This window comes from Micropterus dolomieu, linkage group LG05 (assembly GCF_021292245.1).
Source record: "Micropterus dolomieu isolate WLL.071019.BEF.003 ecotype Adirondacks linkage group LG05, ASM2129224v1, whole genome shotgun sequence".
NCBI classification, from domain to species: domain Eukaryota; kingdom Metazoa; phylum Chordata; class Actinopteri; order Centrarchiformes; family Centrarchidae; genus Micropterus; species Micropterus dolomieu.
In genome coordinates, this window is record NC_060154.1 from 29,252,431 (window position 1) to 29,272,442 (window position 20,012).

The window sequence follows — 20,012 nt, forward strand, 5'->3', positions numbered from 1 at the left end:
GTTTATTAATTTTACAATTGCAGAATTTCATTAGGCCTACAGATCAAAACAGTAAAATTAAGTAAAATTAATCAGTGTAGGCTGCAAACAAACAAACATCATCATAAACACATTTAAATAATTATATTAGACTGATTGTAGAATAGGAGCATTTAGTTGCTATAATAAAAGTTAGAAGTGAAATGCAGAAAATAAAGTAATCAAAATTTTCACATAATTCAGCATTAAAGATTTCTCAAAAATAGTGTTAAAATCTTGTCTCGTCTCAATCATGTGAACCAATCTCGAATCTCATCTTGTCTTGTGGTTTAAGTATCTTGTCACAAATTGTTTGTTTCAAATTGTCTAATAATATTTGTGAATCAGAACTTAGTCTATACTTTTAAACTTACAATTTTTTCTTTCTTTTTTCAGCTTGAATTGAAGCATTCAGAGCATCAAGGCTCAGCATCATTGCTTATGTGTTATTGGCACTGCGCTTAGCAACCTCATTGTTGCACTCCTTCAGTCAACACACATCTCCGAGACAGGTATCCAAGTTTATGGTGACCACATTTCTGAAATGAAAACTGGGGACATTTCTGGTTTGGCTGTCAATATGTGTATCGCTAGTGGGTTAGAGGCAATGCAGGATGAGTCAACTCATTGGGTCTATACGGTACCACCAAGCACAACACATCTGCCCAGAGATTAATAAATGGTCCCTCCCCGGCATTACACAGTGTGCAATGGCGCACCACACAATCCCAAGGATTGGCATTGTAGAAAATTCCATATTTCCCTTGCTTAACAAGGCCCGGGGAGGGAGAAGGGAGCCCTGCAGCTGTAACAGGACAGAGTTACAGTAACACAGGCAGCAGTTGTCCCAGCGCCAGCTGGCGAGTGTGAAGTGCACCATTCACTGATGATAATCATTGGGACAGAACAAACGGGAGACATCCAGTAGGTAAAAACAGACAAAAGAACACGGGGAAGACCAAGATGCTGCTGTGCAAATGTCGTCCACCATCATCCAGTGCGGTCTGACGCTCTCCGGGGGAGTCTTACCGGAGGACAGATAAACCCAGAGGGAGACCCAGATACTGTTCTCTGTAGGGCACGAACAGGCGCTGGGAACGGTACCAGGCAGCCGTGGGCGCAATATAACATGACAGCATGAGCACTGGACAAAGGAAATGGGAATGCTTTACCAGCGGGCGAGCGAACACCGTCCTGTTACCGAAACCTTTGTGGCAGGATGAAATGGCGGCAGTGTAGGTTTTCACCACACTGAAAGCCAGCGCTCTGTGGTGCGTATCACCTCCTGTGAGAGACCCAAGCTTGAACAGCTGGCCCTGCAGCGTATAGCTCCTGAGCACACTCCCTGGTTGGGACCGGCCTCCCCCATGGGAGCAGATGCTGTAGGAAGGTAAACCACAATGCTCTTGTGCGCTCCAGGATAGCCAACTAGCTTGTTCCCTGCACACAGTCCAGGAAGCGGGGGATCATACGGCATACGGGGCCGCTCCAGAGCCAGAGATGGCCTCCCTCTTGGTCACAGTTGGTGGAGTTTACTACAAGCTTGGTGAGGAGGAGGACTGGTGAGATTTGTCTGCCAGGCGAACCAGCTGCTGGCCGCTGGAGAAAGCCAAGGCAGCGCGCTGTGCAGCCACTGTCTGGCCTGACTTCATGCCAAAGAAAGTGGTCAGGTTGTGCTCGAGGGGGGGCACAGGGGGAAAGCACACATCCGTAAATCCTTCCACATTTGTGATGGGGATCGGCAGCCGCACATGTTGACACAGCTCTTCAGTGCTGCGCATGCGCACGGGGGATAAAACCTCTAGCAATAGCCTGTTTTTGTGTTTGGATATCCTTTTGTCATCTTCCTTGCACGGTTTGTAGGATCAGGGAGGTTTTGTTACCTCCTTGTGTTGGCAAGTAGTTACTATAACCTGTCTGTGTAACGTCTCTGGCTGCTTTGACGCTGTGTTGATAAATGATGAATTGGCATATTTGCGATTGTGTGATCATACCTGTAGACTTATAAGTTGGCTATAGTTGTGCTTATTGTCATAGTGTTTTGATTCGTTAGCGTGAGCTGATTTTTCGCATGTTGGGGGAATTCTGTAGCCGTGGCTTTGCTTAATTTGGCATTCAGGCAGCCGCCGTCCATGGTCCAAATGAATATTTGCACTGGGGCTCAACATAACTATGCCACGCTGCTGCTCATTAGTTTTCTCAAATTAATATAACGTAATTTACCTTAAACTGGGTAGTTTTTATTTCATTTTTTTCCGGCTGGATGTCTCATGTTTGCATTTTTTGTGTTTGCAAATTATATATCGTGTTGGAAGCAGGTATGGTGCTCGTTTGGATGTGTATAAGTCAGTGATGTGTGACCGTAGAGCCTGTGTGTCTTTGCTGGAGTTTCCTCACCATCTTCTGTCTGTTTCGAGCTCCAGAAGACATTCACAGATTTAGGCTTCAAAATTGTTTTGAGGCTGTGCACCCTGTCACACTCTACGGCCTACTAACTTACAGTTTTTCTCACTCACGAATCTATCTCACATTTGCAAAAGAGTAAGTTAATTTCTCAAAACATATCGAACAAACAGCACAACACAGTGGATTACCTTTATGTCATTAAACATATCAGTGCCATCAGAATGACAAATCCTTCTGTCATTGTTTATGAACAAGATAGTCAAAATGTTAAGTCATGTTGTCAATATAACAGTGTATATTGATGAATGATTAAATATGCAAAGTTGATGAAAATGATTAAAATGCAAAAGGCTGAACTTTTTCAATATGGCATGTCTATTTCAAAAGTAGAAAATTATACATTGCAGTTGGACAGGATTCACGTTTTTATTGTTCGTACTGTAATTTGTTGACAGACAATATCATTGTGATACAGAAAAGAAAAAGAAAGGACTGTTACTGTGTTACAGCACTGCATAGCACAATGGCAGAAATTCCAAAATTAGAAATGTGCAGGTGCTCCTTAGGCTGAGCGTCAGAGATTCTTATCCACATCACAACGGATGTCTTCATCAATAACAGTAAGGACACATTTATGATCTAGACGCACACACACACACACCCACGCATATATAACTATATAGATCTACTGGCATATATTAAATATATTGCAGTATTCACTGCTCACTGTGTATTGTTACTGGTGTTGTGTGTATCGGTTGAATGGTCTGAGGGCTGCGTTGCTACTGTTGTTGTATGTGGTGATTTGTTGTTGTTATTCTTATTTTGCACCATAGTCTGTACTAAAGAACTTTTCGTTCAGCTTTATACTTGAATGCGAAGAATGAATAAAGTTTGACTTTATTTATCTTTGATTTTGAAGTGTTGCATGTATTGACATATGCAATGAACTATTGCCTAGATGTTTTGGGGTGTAAGTATATTTAACAGAGAATCAGTATAATACATTGTGATCAGCATGACATAAGCACTTGATAATGTGGGAACCAGCAGACAATTGTACATAATGATTTGCATCAGTGTGTCAAAGCATTTGCAATTTGTTCAAAACAATGAGAAATTGCTTTTATGATGCGCACATGTGACGAGATGATGTGGGGGTTGAACAAGTAGTTTTAAGAAATGTAGTTTTTAGAAATGTACTAAAGCGAGTGAGAAAAACTATAAAAAATTAACTTAGTGACACTACAGTTTTTGTATGACAAGACCCTCATTCATCCTCTATCCTCTTTAAATTTGAAGATGCAGTGCTTTCCCTTTATACTGTATATGGTCTCCGAAACTGCTAATGGTATCCTGGGGAGGTGCTGTGTCAAATGAGTTATCACTGAGGACATTGTGCACCGCAGAAGCAGTAGTTTGTTTTTGTTTTTTTAAGAAAACAACCGGTGCAGTAAGGACTCAGCCTAGCACATGGGCAACTGAGCTACTGCACCCCGAAGCAGCCATTATTCCTACATGTTTTTGCTCTGTTATTCCTGTTATCTCAGTTTTAAAATTTGTCATAGTGCTGTGTGCCAGAAATAAGTGGTAATGCAAGTGAGTAGATCATCTGAGGAGAAAAGGAGTCTTCTCTAGCTATTTTTAACGGATGTAGTTTTATTGTTACTGAGCACTTAATTGGACTGTGAATGACTAATTTCCATTCTTTGTTTCATCAACAGATTTAAAGTTCCACCTTCACACTCATATTCATTGCATGTTTGATACCAACCTTACTTTAAATCTCTTTCTGAATTAAAATGGCCTTAATGTGGCAGTCCCTGTGTTAGCTGGTATAGCAGCACGTTCCTGAATCTTCACACTGCACACTTCAGCTACAAGACTTAACATCTTTCATAGAAACACTGAATTGAATCATTTTCCCCATCCTGTGTCTGTAAAAGGAGCGATGAGTCCATTTTTCTCTACATTCCAAATGCAGCACTCCATTTCTTTTAAAGATGTGATAGTAGCAAAAGTGGATGGGTACAGGATCAGACTAGAAGAGGCTTGTTTTTATAAAATTGCTCATCTTTTAAACAAAAGATTGTCAGATGAAGTTCCCAAGCAATACAATAGACCTCAAATTTGTGATATTAGATATTAGATATTATGTGATAAGCTCACAAAGAAACCTTTGAGGACATCAGTAATGTCCTGACAGAAGATACAAGTTTTCACATAAAAAAGTAAGGAAAAGTCCGGTTCAAAATCTCCAAAAAAACACCATATTTTTTGTCATATGCACAATGCTGCAGCTCCTCTTTTTACCCTGTGTGTTGATCACCTGATTTTAGCTATGGAGTGATGCATCTTACCTCTACATTTGTTGGGAGTTGCACATGTGCAGTTCCTAGTTGAGGACTACTAGCCAATCAGAAGCAGAGCAGAGCGGGTCATGAGAAGCCAGTAGACATGGCGTTGGTTCAGCTGTATGTTCCCCTTACCAGCTTAGCAACATGGACTGGAGCAAGAGTTTCAGAGTGCTGAGTTATTATTCTGTAACAAAAGTATCTTTCATCCATAAAGTTTTAACTGAGCTCACAGTAACAACTTTATGTCCACTGACTGCCTGGAGGGTAGCTAGTGTTTGGAAGGGAGAGGAGAGCTGTGTGCTGCAGCTCACAGACTCAATGTTTTTGAGGGCATGTCAGACTGGCTGCTTTATGGCCAGCATTATGACGCGTATTTCGCTGGGATGTCCCAGAGATAAAAGGGAAAAGGTAGGGCTACAAACAAGTGAAATGTGAAAATGTCTAGCATGATCTTTGAGTTCACTCATTGATTTAATCATAACTGAGTAACGCATTTAACTTGCTTCAGTATGTTTTCTCCGTCTTTTGTGCACAAGCACGCTATATAGTAACTACAAATACGTTATGCATGTCGGACCCTGTAATTTTTGTGGAGAGAATCTAGAGGGACCCAGGGGTGCTGTCACAAATCAGAAGATAACTGGTTCTACTATTAAGTGTATAGGCTGAGCTTTTCAGGAAGCAGTTAGGTGGGTTAGGGGATGACAATATATGTTTCACTGTACTCCATGCCTTAAATGAATTACAGAACAAATATTTACATGTGTAAGCTTCCTAAAATTGCTGGTCTATTTTATTAGATTTCATTAAATTGAACAGTTGTTTGTTTTGTATGTAAAAGTATCGGAGTGCATATAAATGTCTTTATTAGCCTAAACATACACTGTACAATGGTGGACACTGTCGATATAGAGAACACTGTATTCTAGTACTCTATGAATGTGTTTTCATTTACTAAACATTCTGTCCTTTTAAGACTTTCACTGAATGTGATATCCTGTACCCAATATGCCTCTAATGGAAATAGAGCCACAATAGCTTATTCACTCTCCCAAATCCTCAATTTACTCTTACGCACATCCACACCCGCTGCAACCAAGGGAGAAGGCTCCAGGCTTCTCTCCTTGAACTCGCTTCTTTAATATGTATGGAAGGAGAGCGAAGAGAGGACTAGGAGAAGAAAGAAATATATGGTCTTCTTTTCTGTCATTCAAACAGATCCAGATTTTTCTTGTGTTGTCTGGAGAGCACTGTAGGAGGGTTTGTTCTCGCAGCAGGTTTTGTTACTGTTGCATTTAAATTACACGTGCGTGTGTGTGTGTATGTTAATGTATGTCCTTGAAAAGAGAAGCTGACATAATCTCTGAATTCTTTTAAGTCATCAAACTATTTTTCTGAAGCTATAGTATTAGATATCAAGAAAATGGTTGCATTCTGTAGTCAATCAATATGAGTTTTTCAATGGCCAATAAGTAATTGCTAACATCGTTCCACAGCAACCACGCTTACAGATTTTTATTGTATAACGGCCCTGTGAGTGCAGGTGTCGGCCGATGTCAGGCCCTTCAGGGTGGGTTGAGATTTGTAGTTTAAGTACATTTCACTTCGTAGAGGTAGACTTGCTGGTTGTTGGCATTTAGGCTCTGTGCAGTTGACAATAACCCACAAAATCAAGGAACATCAGAAATTTTTATTGACCAAGCAAAGTAAAGATCACATAGCATAAAGCCATAACTTGCAACGCACCAAAATACAGAAGAGTATTGCATACACTTGCAGGTCTATGTGTCACTTATCCTTTAACCCTTGGTACTGAAGAACCAGAGGAGTTTAGGGAGATCGGAGTGGTCCGTGGACGCAGACAGTGCCTGTTCTTAGCTGTCCTTCCGTGTCCACACACAAAGCCTATTGTTACTCTACACTTGTGTGGTTTCCAGTGAAGTGTATGGATTTGCAGACTGAAGTCTCTGTTAGTGACAACCACAGATAGATCTCCATTATATACTCGTCTCCTCCAGATTTAGGTTTGATGATAGAAGTTTCGGAGACTGATGAAGACTTACATAGCATGGTTTATTAATCCCTGAGGTACAGTGCCAGCATACAATTTGTGAACACATGGAATGCCAAGAAAAATTTAGTGTCTGGGGATTTTAATCCTTTCTAGAAATACAGAGACTTGCTAAGTGTCCAAATAAGGTTATTCTTCATCCTCTGTTATCTGTTAATTGTTACGTTTTGTGCAAACATGCACATTTTTTGTGTTAAGCTTACCTGGTGAAGACTTTAATCTGTTAGTCTGACCCTTCAAATCTATGAAGCCCAAAGCCATTCAGCTTAGATGATGAAGAGCAAACAGGGACTGAGCAAAACAAAAAAGTAAATACTATTAACAATTTGTACAAAGCTAACTGCAAGACGTTTGTAAAACAAGGATAAAACAGCACTGTATAAGGAGAACGACAGTGAAGCTAACATTACTGTAGAGCTGACAGGAAGCAAGCAGACGTGCAGTTTGTAAAACCAGAAGCCCAGGAACATTGTTCCCCGCAGAGGCTAAATCAGAATCAGATGATAGCTGATGGGTTCTGAGATTGCTTGGATGCTGCCTCTTCAGTCCAACATATCATATCAAAACATACCGCCTGCAGTGTTCCTATGGGGCAATTGTGCCCATTAAAATTAGGACCACAAAAAGTGTCGGTGACATCCTTTTTCACAGGGAACAAAAGTCTCGCTCACGGAGAATTCTCGCTCTATAATCTCGTGAGAGGCGAGTTGTTGCAGGAAGACGACAGCAGAAACGTGAATCACAGCTGGAGAGAGGAGTTTGTGTTGGAATAACGTTAGGAAATAAAGTCTAGAAGTTTCTCAGCGTACAAACTCCTCCCTCATTTCCACCGGCCAGGGCAAGGGAAAAGAAGCATCAATGAATTGTAATTGCTTTGGTCATCTTTTTTAGCGCCATTATCAGGTCAAAATTCAAATTTGTCCAATTACTCTTTACAACCAAGTGCCTGCAAAATGAATGACATTCCATCAGCCTCGGCTGTAGGCCTGGGCCTACTTTGTGGTTAATAGCATGCTAACACCCTGGCACTTTATCAAGCTTTCTTACAGTAAAACAACCCTGATGTTAGCACGCTAGCAGTAGAGTATTTTTTAGCATGTTATTGTTATATGTTTTAACACGCTCACACACAAACACACACTTTTACTGTTTTATTTATTTTATTTTATTTATTTAGTTACACACAAACACACATATTTACTGTTTTATTCACTTTATTTAATGAACTGTATGAAATGAATTGTTCTTTTAAGCCTTGGCAATATTGTTGTTTGACATTCATGCTAATAAAGCTGAATTGAATTGAGAGATAAAGAGAGAGACAAAGACAGAGAAAGAGAGAGAGGGGGGGGGGGCAGTTTCCTCCAGAGCAAGATGCTTTGACGGCGATGAGAAGTAGCAGCAGTGGGAAGCAGGCGGTATGAGAGCAGGTTCTAATGTGCGCCACACCGCATCCGGCTGTCGGTGCGCGGGCAGTCTGCGTCTGATATGAGCTCGGACTGCGAAAGTTACTACAGCAAAGAAAACGTGTTCGTGGAGGGCTTCACGTGTCCGAAAGCAGACAGTGACACCACGGCACTTTTCTGCTGCGGGTTCAGTGACTTGAAGTACTGTTGTGATGACCCCAACAGCTTTTTCCCCTACGAATATGGATACATGTGGTGGTTAAGGTAAGGGGTGATGGACGCAGTCAAATGAAAGTGTTGCATAGATTTTCCTCTCATCAGGATACGTGTCGGAGGTTTGCAGTGGAGCGGGAATAACATGTAAATTTCTTTTGCAGCAAACAGTAATTCTGCTCAAAATGTGGGCTATTATATTATTATACACACTGAAGACGTTTTTAGCAGTTGGAGCTGTTAGGGATTTAAACACACAGCCTGTCTCTGTTTGGCTCTAATCTGGCTAATTGGCTGTTATAAGTGAGACTATTGACTCAACTTGAATCAATAGCAGAAAGGAATCTTAATCTGACCTTGCCTTTTCTCTCAGGTTTTAACAGCAATCAGATGCTACTGCTTGATCTGGCACAAACAAACGAACACAAAATGAATCCAATAAAATCAAGGTCCATTAGCCTACACCATCGATCTAAAGCTCACCTTTGACATTCACACACGCATGGATGCAACCATTATGGCCAAGGTTGCTTCTCATTCAGTAAAGACAAAGGACCAGGGATGCACATTGCACTGGTCCAACTTTTTCTCTCCAGATACTAAATCCGATGAGCTCTCAGGTGTCAGTCGCTTTGTCAATCATTTTAAATCTTTATAGAGCACCTCAAGGAACTCATAGGATCATTTTTATGTAAGATAATGTGGGATCAGGGATTGCTGTAGTGTTTAAAAAGTGAGCTGATGACCCACCATGTCACGGGACTTATTACATTTTCTAACAACAAAATTGGGATTGATGGAACTAAAAATAAATAAATAAATATATGAAGGTTTTGACTGGTTTAAAGATCAAGACAAAAACTAATTTGCCCTACAGTATTTCATATTATTTTACTTAAATTTATTTGTGCTTTTATTTGCCAAGGATATTAAATATCTGTCTCTGAGATTTCTGCTACTAATCTACAATGGAGGTGAATGGCATTTAATTAGTGGTGCTCGCAGCTTTGAAAATTGCATTTGAAAAATTCCTGCACCATATTTCCTCAGAAACCCCGTTCCTGTCAACAGTTTTTATAGGGACTATTTCTTCAATCATTCCACTGGAAAGTGTTCACAGTGAGGTGTGTGGATCATTTTTCATCATGGAACATTTTTAAATAATTTTTCAGTGCACCATAAACACAATTCCATTCACCTCCATTGTATTGGGGTGGAATGAATTCATGGGTATTGCAAAAACGATCTGCATGGCCTTATCACTACAGGTATGTGAGGTAATATGTCTGTAAGTAGGGTGAACTGAGACTTTAAATCATCGTAGAAAGTGCGTTTTAAGTACAAAATGTCATTGTTGTAAAAGGAAAAAAAAATTTAATCTACAAACCATTCATGATGTCTAAATAGTTTTTATCCACAATATTGCGAATGATTGCAAGTTTCTGAGCTTTTCAGTGTAAGGAAAGTTCATCCTTGTTGTAGTGGGCTTTTATGTCTTTGTATATCTGATATATATAATGTTTAACAATGCAACTCACATAACATGTGATCATCTCTGTAGAAGGTCCAGTGAAATTAGCCGACTCTGGGTAGCATGTCCATCATTATATGTCATTATGTGGTAAGAATTTCTCTGAAACACTGTGGTGCTTTTACTGACGTACCGTACTAATCTGAAGGTACAGAGTAGGCATTCATATGATAGCATATGAGTGAAGTGCACTCTGTTGCTCAGATTTGAAAATAAAACAGCTAATGTATTTTGAACATTTTGCATATTTTATCCAGCTTAATTTTGCCTTTTTGTTTTAACTGGCTGCAGTTTTCATGCTCCTATGCTGTGGTTTTACTTCAAGTAGGCTACACACCAGTTGTCTATAACAGCCAATTGCGCCCTGTCAAAGTACGTCCACTAAAGGGCTTGTTTTTGCCACTGACAGTCACAAAAACATGGGAAAACAGGGTCCAGGTTGAAACATACAGAAGTTACCAATGTGTGCGGAGCTACAGCGAGGAGGCGATGAGAGGATGAGCATGGAGAAAGATGTCTCTGTCCTAAAGTTTAAAAAAAATCCACCTCATGAGTGTTGTGTGCTTAATACGCACACAAACGGAAATGTAAAAACGATAGCGTGGCAATTTCTTAACAAATTACTTCCTGGAGTGTGCACTGGTTGATTGGCAACCTCACAGGGCTTTTCCCAAATATCTACAACAGAATATGAGAATAACATCCAAGTTGACAATTCATTAAGCTGATGATACTCCAGGCAACTTTTTGAGCAATTTTGCAGGACAATCTTGCTGGTGGCAAGTCCGACTATGTTGTGAACGGCTAGCGGCGGTGCGGGTGGCGGAGTGGTGAGGCCAGGGGATTATGGTAGTTATCTTTATTCAGTACCATTGATGGCAACATTGCCCAGCACCATTGCTCTAAAAGTTGCTCCGTGGATCATCAGCTTTAAGAGTAATATTTCATCAATTCAGTTTCACACACACATTTTAAAACAATGCTGTTGGATACATTTTTATGCATCTACTGTATGTTATATCCCATCTGATGTACAGTATACTGGGAGCAAGGTGCTACTCCAGCTGTCTTTGTTTTACAGTCTTGGAGCTCTTGTGGGTCTCTCTGTGGCAGCAGTGGTTCTTCTCGCCTTCATCATCACTCTCTGTGTCCTCTGCTATCTGTTCATCACCACTAAACCGAGAGGACTGGACAACGGGCTGCCGCTCAGAGCACCAGGTACTGACTCTTTCTCTCTACAGGGGGGCTTTCTGCCAACACATTGATAAAATACACTGAATTATTTTGGAGCAACCTTCAGACATTTATTAATGGCTGAGCAAGAGGTTTTGAAAGAAACAAACTGATAAATAAAAAAGCACTTTCTGGTCAGTCTCCGTTATCTTAATGAATGTATTTAAGTATCGTCGCCAGGAAGCAAGCAATATAGTGTCGAGTTCATTAAAAATATTCCACCCCCCTAGATATACCCACGGAACAAGGTCATAAAGAGGGGTGTGTATAAGCTCTTCTTAGCTATCATGTCATCTTCCCTAAAGAACAAAATCCAGTGAGCAGTTGTTTCCAGCGTATCTCAAGAAAAGATCTTCTATTTTTTGACTAGACAGTCTGAGCCTCTGACAGCAAATGTGGCAGTGCAGAATTGTATCTGTCCCCAAAATCTCACTGTCCCCTCTGGTTAGTTTTAAGTGTGTTGCATTTCTGAGCACACTCAGCTTCACTAATGGGTGTAGTATAGTCCCTTCTTTCTTTTTTTAGTCTAGAATAGTCACAATTCTTTGTTTAAAGGTTTGATACTAAAGTTTTGAACTCATAGAAATATGCTTATTCTGTTTCTTGCCCAGAGGTGGATAAGAAGATTGATACCACTCTCACGTCAGTGCATTAAGCATCAAGCCAGAGACAAGAGCCTGCTAGCTTAGCCTAGCATAAACACTGCAAGCAAGGGGAAACTAGCCAGGGTGTGTCTAAAGTTATCATTTTAGATCTTGTACATTTAATCCGAAAAGTAGAAGTAAAATTATGAGGATTAATGGGGAGTTATGTGCTGAAACAATTTCTTGCTGCATTTTATGAAGAAAAAACTCAAAAATTGCAGTTTTTACAAATGAGATAGAACATGTTAATTACTGAGCTTTAGAGGTTTCTCTCTCTCTCTCTCTCTCTCTCTTTCTCACCCCTCTCTCCCCAGTCGAGGCAGATGGCCACCTACCTTGAATCTAGGTTCTGCTTGAGGTTTCTATTTGCTAACAGGGATTTTTTCCTTTGCTACTGTCGCCAAGTGCTTGCTCATGGTGGGAAGTGTTGGATCTCTGTAAATAATAAGACAAAGAGTACGGTCTAGACCTGCTCTGTGAAAAGTGCAATGCAATAACTTCTGTTATGATTTGCGCTATATAAATAAAATTTAATTGAATTGGTAGCTAGATTTGTGAACATTGGGCTTCTTTTGGATTCCTGGCAGCAAAGCGCACCCCACTGTGCCCATTTTGGTCCATCAGACCGTAAACCTCTACTTCTAAAGGGCCAAACAAACAGTCAGTCAGTGTGGACAGATGAGGCTGCAGCAGCTCTACAGGACTGTTCTGAGAGCACAGATTGGAATGAGAGGCTGCCACCCAGGAGAACTCCATCAGCCTTGAGGAACATACATCATCAGTGACACAGTCATACATCAGCAAATGATGTGATGTCTTCACTTCACTAATGATGTGATCACTAAGACATTAAAATCAATAAGACATTAAAATTATTTCCCAACCTGAAAGCCTGGATAAATGAAGGGCCAAAAAAAGCTGCTTTTCCATCAGGTGATAAAGAAGCTTACAGCACCGCCAGAGTGAGACTGAAAGCTGTTATCAGGCCCAGCTGATTTAGTGCATTTGTGGTGAACTGTGGTATTCTTGGTATATCTTGCAACAGAACTACTGAATCACCGCAGATCTTGTGGGAAAGGAGGGATATTTGATTTATTGTATATTGCACCAATTGTTTATTTTGCATTTATTTTATTTAATATTTTTCTAAATAATAAGAGACTTTCCTTAATCATATACCAGAGTGGTGTTCGAGTATTTTATTTGAAAGCCAGTTATCATATTCCGCGGTTCACATGTTGATTACAAGGGAAGCTAAGATAGTTGACGCTGGGTTTCAGTGTTGATATTAAGAAACAATAATCTAAAAGAACTCAGGGCCCTGCCCAAACATACTTGCTAGAGGGTAGGAGCGCTACATTTACATGAACATCCAACATTATAACATTGTAGATAAGTCATAAAATGTGGAAAAGCATAATAGGTCTCCTTTAATGCAGGCCCTCATTTTGCAAAATCAGGCATTTTAGACCGTAACAATCACTGAAAAGGCCCGCGAAATCCTGGAGGGACAGACAGTAGGTCCCCGTTAAGAAGGCAAAATTCCCATGTCAAAATATTAAATTTTACAGAGGAGCAATGGAAAGCATCCTGACTGGAAGCATCACCAACTGGCATGGGATGTGCACGTCCCAGGACCAGAGGGCTCTGCGGCGGGTGGTGAAAACTACTCAAAAGATAATTGGCACCCATCTGCCGAGCATCAGTGATATAGGTGAGGTGAGGTGCCTACGCAGAGCACAAATGACACTTAGGGTGTACTCTCACTAGGCGATCTGAAACATGCCCAAGCATGTTTAACCCCCCAAAAATTGTTTGTATGTATCACTTGCTTTGTAGCATAAAGGGAACTACAAACTGCATTTTATTTTGCAACCTTGTTGTAATATGACAAATAAATTCACCTTGTACTTTGAAATTGTAACAAAGAAATGTATGCTTCTGTGTTTTACATAGTCAGTGGAGAGTAATATTGTCTGTTGCTGTCATTCAATTTCATGGCTTTCCCTTGTGATAGCCTTGAAAAAGGGAAGTATTCACTCATTCAGTCCCATTTAGGCATGTTGAAAAGACCTGATATAAACCAGATTTCCTTGAAACAAAATAAAAACTCCATTAGCATGTCTATCTAGAGCAGATTTTTTTATTTGCAAGTAAATTATGAGTGCAGGGACAAATTATTTTACATTTTGTGCCCGTACAAGATGAGATGATATTACTTTAACATGTAATAGCATCTTCAGGACCTGGATCATTTGAATTGTTAATTATTTATAAATATGATTTGGCTCAATTCGACAGGCCACTACTGTGAGCGTTCCTTCACTTTGTATGTGATAATACAAACTCTGGTATAATGATGTGTTACATGGGAAGTGTGAATTTTGGAGTTCTAAGTCAAAAATATCAACGGGAATGCCCATTTAACTCAGATTTCCGACTCGGAAAGTCGGGAGAACCTCACCAACCCCGACCTCAAAATCCAAGATTACTGCTCCTGGAATCAACAGAAGTGAAAACTGTATTAAGTTTCTGTTTATTGCACATCTAGCTTATTTGTGTCTGATTAAAAACAGTCCTGTCCGACTTATATGTGTAGACATGTGGCTACCGTGTTGGTTTGTGCAAAATACAGGAAAAAGCGTTATCAGCTGGTTTTGCCAACAATGGCCAGAGGCATTAGTCTTGGTTTTCCGACTTGCATTACATTTATTCATTTAGCTGACGCTTTTATCCAAAGCAACTTACAATTGCTATCTACGACAGAGGTCGCACGCCTCTGGAGCAAGTAGGGGTTAAGTGTCTTGCTCAGGGACACTTTGGTGTCTCACAGTGGATTCAAACCCGGGTCTCTCACACCAAAGGCATGAGCCTTATCCGCTACTCTGTCACCACCACTTAAATCAGCTCGGGTATGATGTCATTCTCAGCTCAGACCTCCAACTTCCACGGTAAATCGAAAGCACCATAAGCCTACTTGCTGTTTCTGTGTCAAGCAAAGAGCTTGGAAATGAACTTAAAAACTGCAGTTTCAAAGCCTTGTCACCATGCTAGAATATCCACGAAATGTGGGGTATGTTTGGCCTAAAACTGAAATTTTAAAGTTCTGCACATCCCTTGCCCACCCAAAAAGGTGTTTTTACTTATGTTCTTTAATTAGACCTCTCCTCAGGGCTAGGTAGGCATACTGTTTATCTATCTAGGTCTAATCAGACACTCAAAGCATCATATATCACTCATATATCAAAATCAGCCGTGACAAATTACCAGAATTTGTTCTCTGTACCCTCAGTGGCAGTGGTGGAAGAAGTACTCAAATTCTTTACTTAATTAACAGTAGAAATACCATCGTCTAAGCACATCATGTTGTAATGATAAAGTTAAAATGTCATCAAATAAATCTAGTGGAGTAAAAAGGCAATATTTGCCTCTGAAATGTAGTGTAGAAGTACAAATAGTATTACATGGGAATACCCAAGTATAATACAAGTATGTCTAAATTGTACTTAAGTTACATTCCACCGCTGCTCAATGATGGGGTGCATCCCAAGTCTCTTAATTGCGTCTTTTCCTTGCGTTTTAGTCCCGCCCACCGGGGATACAAGGAGCGACACAAGAAAACCAAGTGAGGAGTAAAGAAACAAGGAAATGTGTTTTTAGAGAAATGAGACCTCCTGGTTGTAGCTGGGTCAGCTGTCAGTCAGCTCTAATACTAATAAAGACACAGTTATCACCACCAGATCAGCATGTTTCTATCTGTAGCTGTCACCTGTTTAACAAACACCTGCACATGAAGAACAACCTACACTCTGAATGTATACAGTGCACTGTGTCCTGCTCACAGGCACAGAGTCATTATTTGCATTATTTAGTCATTATCTGCATCTGTATATATTGAATTTTTATAATGAAAAACCCAGAATATAATCATGGTGTCATTTGATTTATTAGGCTAAATGTTTCAGGGGAAATTGAAATGATAAATGATTTTTCTTTAACTGGATCCATAAGAAATGTTAATGGGAGAAATAACAGAAAAGGAAAATCTTTCTAATAAATGAAGAATCTCCTCAGAGATCGCCCCTCGATCCTCGATCTCTTAAACGACAAATAAGAGACGTGAAATGCACCATCTGTTATGGTCCTGAATGACAGAAACAGATGAGTTCAGCAATTTTTAACACTGATGTTGCTGGCTTTGCAGGTATCAGATCTCTATAAACAGATGTCTGCATGTGAATGCAGAATCTGTAGGCAAGGGACAGACAGGGTTTGGAGTACGTTTGGAGTCCAAATGGTATTGACCAATCACGTTTGAGGGGACTTTGGTTGCATGCAGATAAACAGACTGTGTTGAGAGCACAGAAGAACAATTCCGAAATATTGGAAGTCATCGACTATCATGGGTGATGATTTAGCTTTTTATAAATCTCAGAACCCTAGAGCGTCTGCATTCAAATCGTCCTCAGACGAAAGCTGATGGGTTCCGAGATTGCTATCCGGGCCGTAAACAATAATGGTGCAAAGACAAGGAAGTCTTCCACGCTGGAAGCCCCGAACACCCCTCTCCCTGAGGCTAAACTCATTGTCAGACGATAGGTCTGATGGGTTCTTATATTTGTCAGATGTGTAACTCAGGCTTGTATTGAATTTGCTTTGCTACACTATGATCTGTTGATCAGACAGGTTAGAAACAAGCTCTCAGGTCAGTCAAACTTATTTGGAAGAGAATGAAAGTGAATAGTAAAATTATTTCCCAAACCTTCCATTGTAAACATCAATCACAGTTTACAGACCAGCTAACACGTGTGCGTGTGTGTGTGCCTAGATCTCAGTAAATAACTTGGTGAATACATTGCTGATAGAACAGATGCCTTGAGTTATCGTGAAACAAGTTGTAAGAAACTGTAGTTCTTCTTTAAACATCATTACGTTTGATAGTGTTGTGTCTGTGTGGTTTGTAAGATTTTTCACACACAAGTTTCTAAGTGAATTTTCTGTCTTCCAGGCTCTACGTCGAGTCCACAAGGACCAGAACCCAGTCATACCAGTGCACATGCTGGCCCACAAGGCCTCAGGAAACACTTCATGAGGGGCAAGCTGGACTGCGACAACCAGCCCCCGGACCCTGACCGCCTTTTCCAGCGTTGTTTCATGGCTACTGTGACCTCTATCAACGTGGAGGGTCCTGCATAGATTGGTGGACTACAGCATTTGACTTATTGACCAGCTTTTAGCTTGATTCCTATTTATTTGCCACAGACCTGTCACCACTACACTGTAGTATAATATATAATATATATATGATATAATCTCAGTAATATGATCTCAGTTGCTTTACAATTAGCTTTTATTAGCTTTGATGTGGGGAGTCATATGCATTGTTTGTTGCCACACGGCTTTCTGTAATGTGTCTATTGCACAGAATCAAACCAACACAGAAGTCCTTTTGCTCAACAAACAGAAAAAAACTCTTATTGCAATTTCCCACTACCTGTTGCATTGGTGCAACAAAATAGCCAAAACAAAACAGCACAATTATGCACTGATTGTGTGGATAATCAAACATTTTTGAGGCGGTAATTCAGCAGAAGAGAGTCTTGGTGACTGCAAAACATGGTTTTAATTTGCTTCTGATAGACGAGATGAGCTGAGTTATAATAGATGTATTAGAGCTCATTCCCTGATGTCCAGAGGTTGTTAGCACCTGTTGGTCATGCATTTTATGGTTCTTGAAAACTGAAGAAAATATGCAAAGTTCATCACTTGTTTTCACTTGTTGAAATCCACTGAGAAATAACCTTAATACAGTGTCTGAATGATGATCAGCCATTGACATCATAGACTCAGAAATGCTTTTGATGAACCTGAGAGACAGGGTGATTTTGGTAAATAAAAAGTGAACTATCTAGCTGTGCCTAACTCTCTGAGGGCACCTGCTGGCTCCAAACTCTGCTTTTACAAAGTGATGGAGAAGTCAGTAATGAAAGAAGTTGAATAATCAATGTTTTGTGATGAAAATGTTTTTCATTTATTGAAAAAAGAAAAAAATATTCAACTTCTCCCATGTCTCCCGGGGCCACTCCACTCATTTTATGCATTGAGATCAGTTTGCTCATCATAAAATCTTAGATAACGCTGGTGATGTCATCGGGATTATCTAAGGTTTGGCATGAAGCTTCACATTTTTAAACTAAAGCCTACATTACAAACTGATGGCATGGAGTTTGCATGATGTGGTTGCCTGCAACACAGTTCAAGGAATGGCAATGTCTGTCTGTCGGTTGGTGGGTCGCTTTGGTTCAGACTGAAATATCTATACAAATATAGCCGCTTTCACACAGAGATCCCGCAATAAACGTGGAAAGAATGGCCGCCAATATGCCGCATTCGCTCATTCATACTGAACAAAATATTTCGGCATACCGTGTGAAATATCTTGATGGATTGCCATGAATTTCATACACATGTTCTTGTCTCCCTCAAGATGAATTGTAATCACCTGATGGCCCCTTAACTTTTCATTTAAGGCTGTCATCAGGTCAAAATTTTAATTTGTCAAATACCTTTTATTTGTTTATGATCAAATGCTTGCTGAACAACTGATAAGGATGCCAGATTTTCAACAGCACTGCCTCTGATTAGCGAGTACTCGTTGCCTCCATAAATTGAGTTTAGGGTTAGGATGGGGTTAGGGATAGCCAATCAGAGGCAGAGGTGGGGGCAGGACTTTACGCAGATCTGGTAAACTAATGCTGGTAAACATGGCAAACATTATACCTTCTTGGCATCTGCATTTTAGAGCTGTTATTGTGAGCGTGTTAGCTTGCTATTAGCATTTAGCTCAAAGCCCAGCTGTGCCTAATGCCTCATTTCCACTACACGGTACAGCTCGACTCGACTTTTTGGTTTGCCATTGGTGAAAGTGGATAGTATACCTGGTAACTTGTACTTCTTTGGTCAAGGTTCCAAGTGAGCTGAGCTGATACTAAAAGGTGGAGTTAAAACACTGCGACCACTGATTGAACAGCGAAAAATGTCTAAGCTTAGATGGAGTACGGTCTAGACCTGCTCTTTATGAAAAGTTCTAAGAGATTACTCCTGTTATAAATTGGCGCTATATAAATAAAATTAAATTGAAAGCTACCAATTGAAAGCGGCTGCAATTTTTTTTTTTTCACTAGACACTAGATTTGAAAAAATGGCTGGTCGACTGATAAAGGGCAGAGGTTTCTTTGTTTTGGTTGCAGGTGTGTGTTTGCATAAAGTTGAAGATGATGTCATGACAATTTCCCGCCTACGTTGAGGGGGTACAATCTGCAGTGGAAAAAAACATTGAGAAAAGTACCTGGTACCAAAAGTGAGTCAAGTCGGGCAAAGCTGTGTCATGCAGTGGAAATGAGGCTCCCTACCAGAGCCGCAAAATGGCTGTTTGTTTGTGTTTTACCATAATACATTTATTTATAGGCGTCTCTGGCAGTCGCAAAAACAGCCAAAATACACACAGACACAGCCACATTTGAGAACAGTTCAACTAGTAGTTTTATGGTCCCCATTGTTTTCTTTTAATTGGAGCAATACCAGCTACGTTCAGCAGCCATTGACAGTAGGTGACTTAACACTTTAAATACTGCTTTAAAGTGTAAATCTATCCTGAATTGCTTTTTCTCTCATTAATTAACATGCTCAAAGGTGTTTTAGTTAATAGAATGTTGATTTTGACTTTCCCAATGTTTTGGGACAAATTGTTTCAAAATTGGTGAAAGCCAAACGAAGAAACCCATGTCACAAATGCATTCAACAATTCTGTACTTTGTTACGTGTAAACGTAGAAGGGATACAACCTGGGTGCCTCACATACCAGCTGTGAATCTGATGCTCACGTCCTAGAACAATTTGTGTTTTGCTTTGATGGTGTGTGAACCATAGCTTCGTGTTGTAGCTGTAAATTGTTTGTACCATGACTGCTCTGTTTATTTTAAGAAGATGAATATATTGTCAGTCTGTGTTTATTAATAATTTTAATTTAATAGTAAAAATGAATTTAATTAAAATTTAATGAGAGTATTTAGGACCTCCCTATGTTTACCATCATTATATTTATAGCAAGATATCTGGCAGGTCAAGTGCCTC

The 20,012-nt window shown here is 40.1% G+C and overlaps 2 protein-coding genes across 3 annotated transcripts in view; both read left to right on the forward strand.

Moving 5' to 3' along the window:
• Positions 1 to 20,012, forward strand: part of tbl1xr1a (tbl1x receptor 1a) — a 402,448-nt gene that overhangs the window by 144,264 nt on the left and 238,172 nt on the right. The gene's annotated exons all lie outside the window — the stretch shown is intronic.
• The window catches only part of LOC123971752 (protein shisa-like-2A), a 13,039-nt gene continuing 1,249 nt past the window's right edge, over positions 8,223 to 20,012 (forward strand). Inside the window, exons 1-3 of one of the 2 annotated variants that reach the window (XR_006825270.1) lie at positions 8,223 to 8,522; positions 11,084 to 11,220; positions 16,888 to 18,874. Coding sequence is in view for 1 of the 2 variants with exons in the window: in XM_046050781.1 (XP_045906737.1) it covers positions 8,341 to 8,522; positions 11,084 to 11,220; positions 16,888 to 17,075 (507 nt within the window). In the remaining variant the exon portion in view is untranslated. Of the gene's footprint in view, positions 8,523 to 11,083; positions 11,221 to 16,887; positions 19,939 to 20,012 lie in introns of those variants that run through there. The other variant, XM_046050781.1, reaches the window with a different exon arrangement.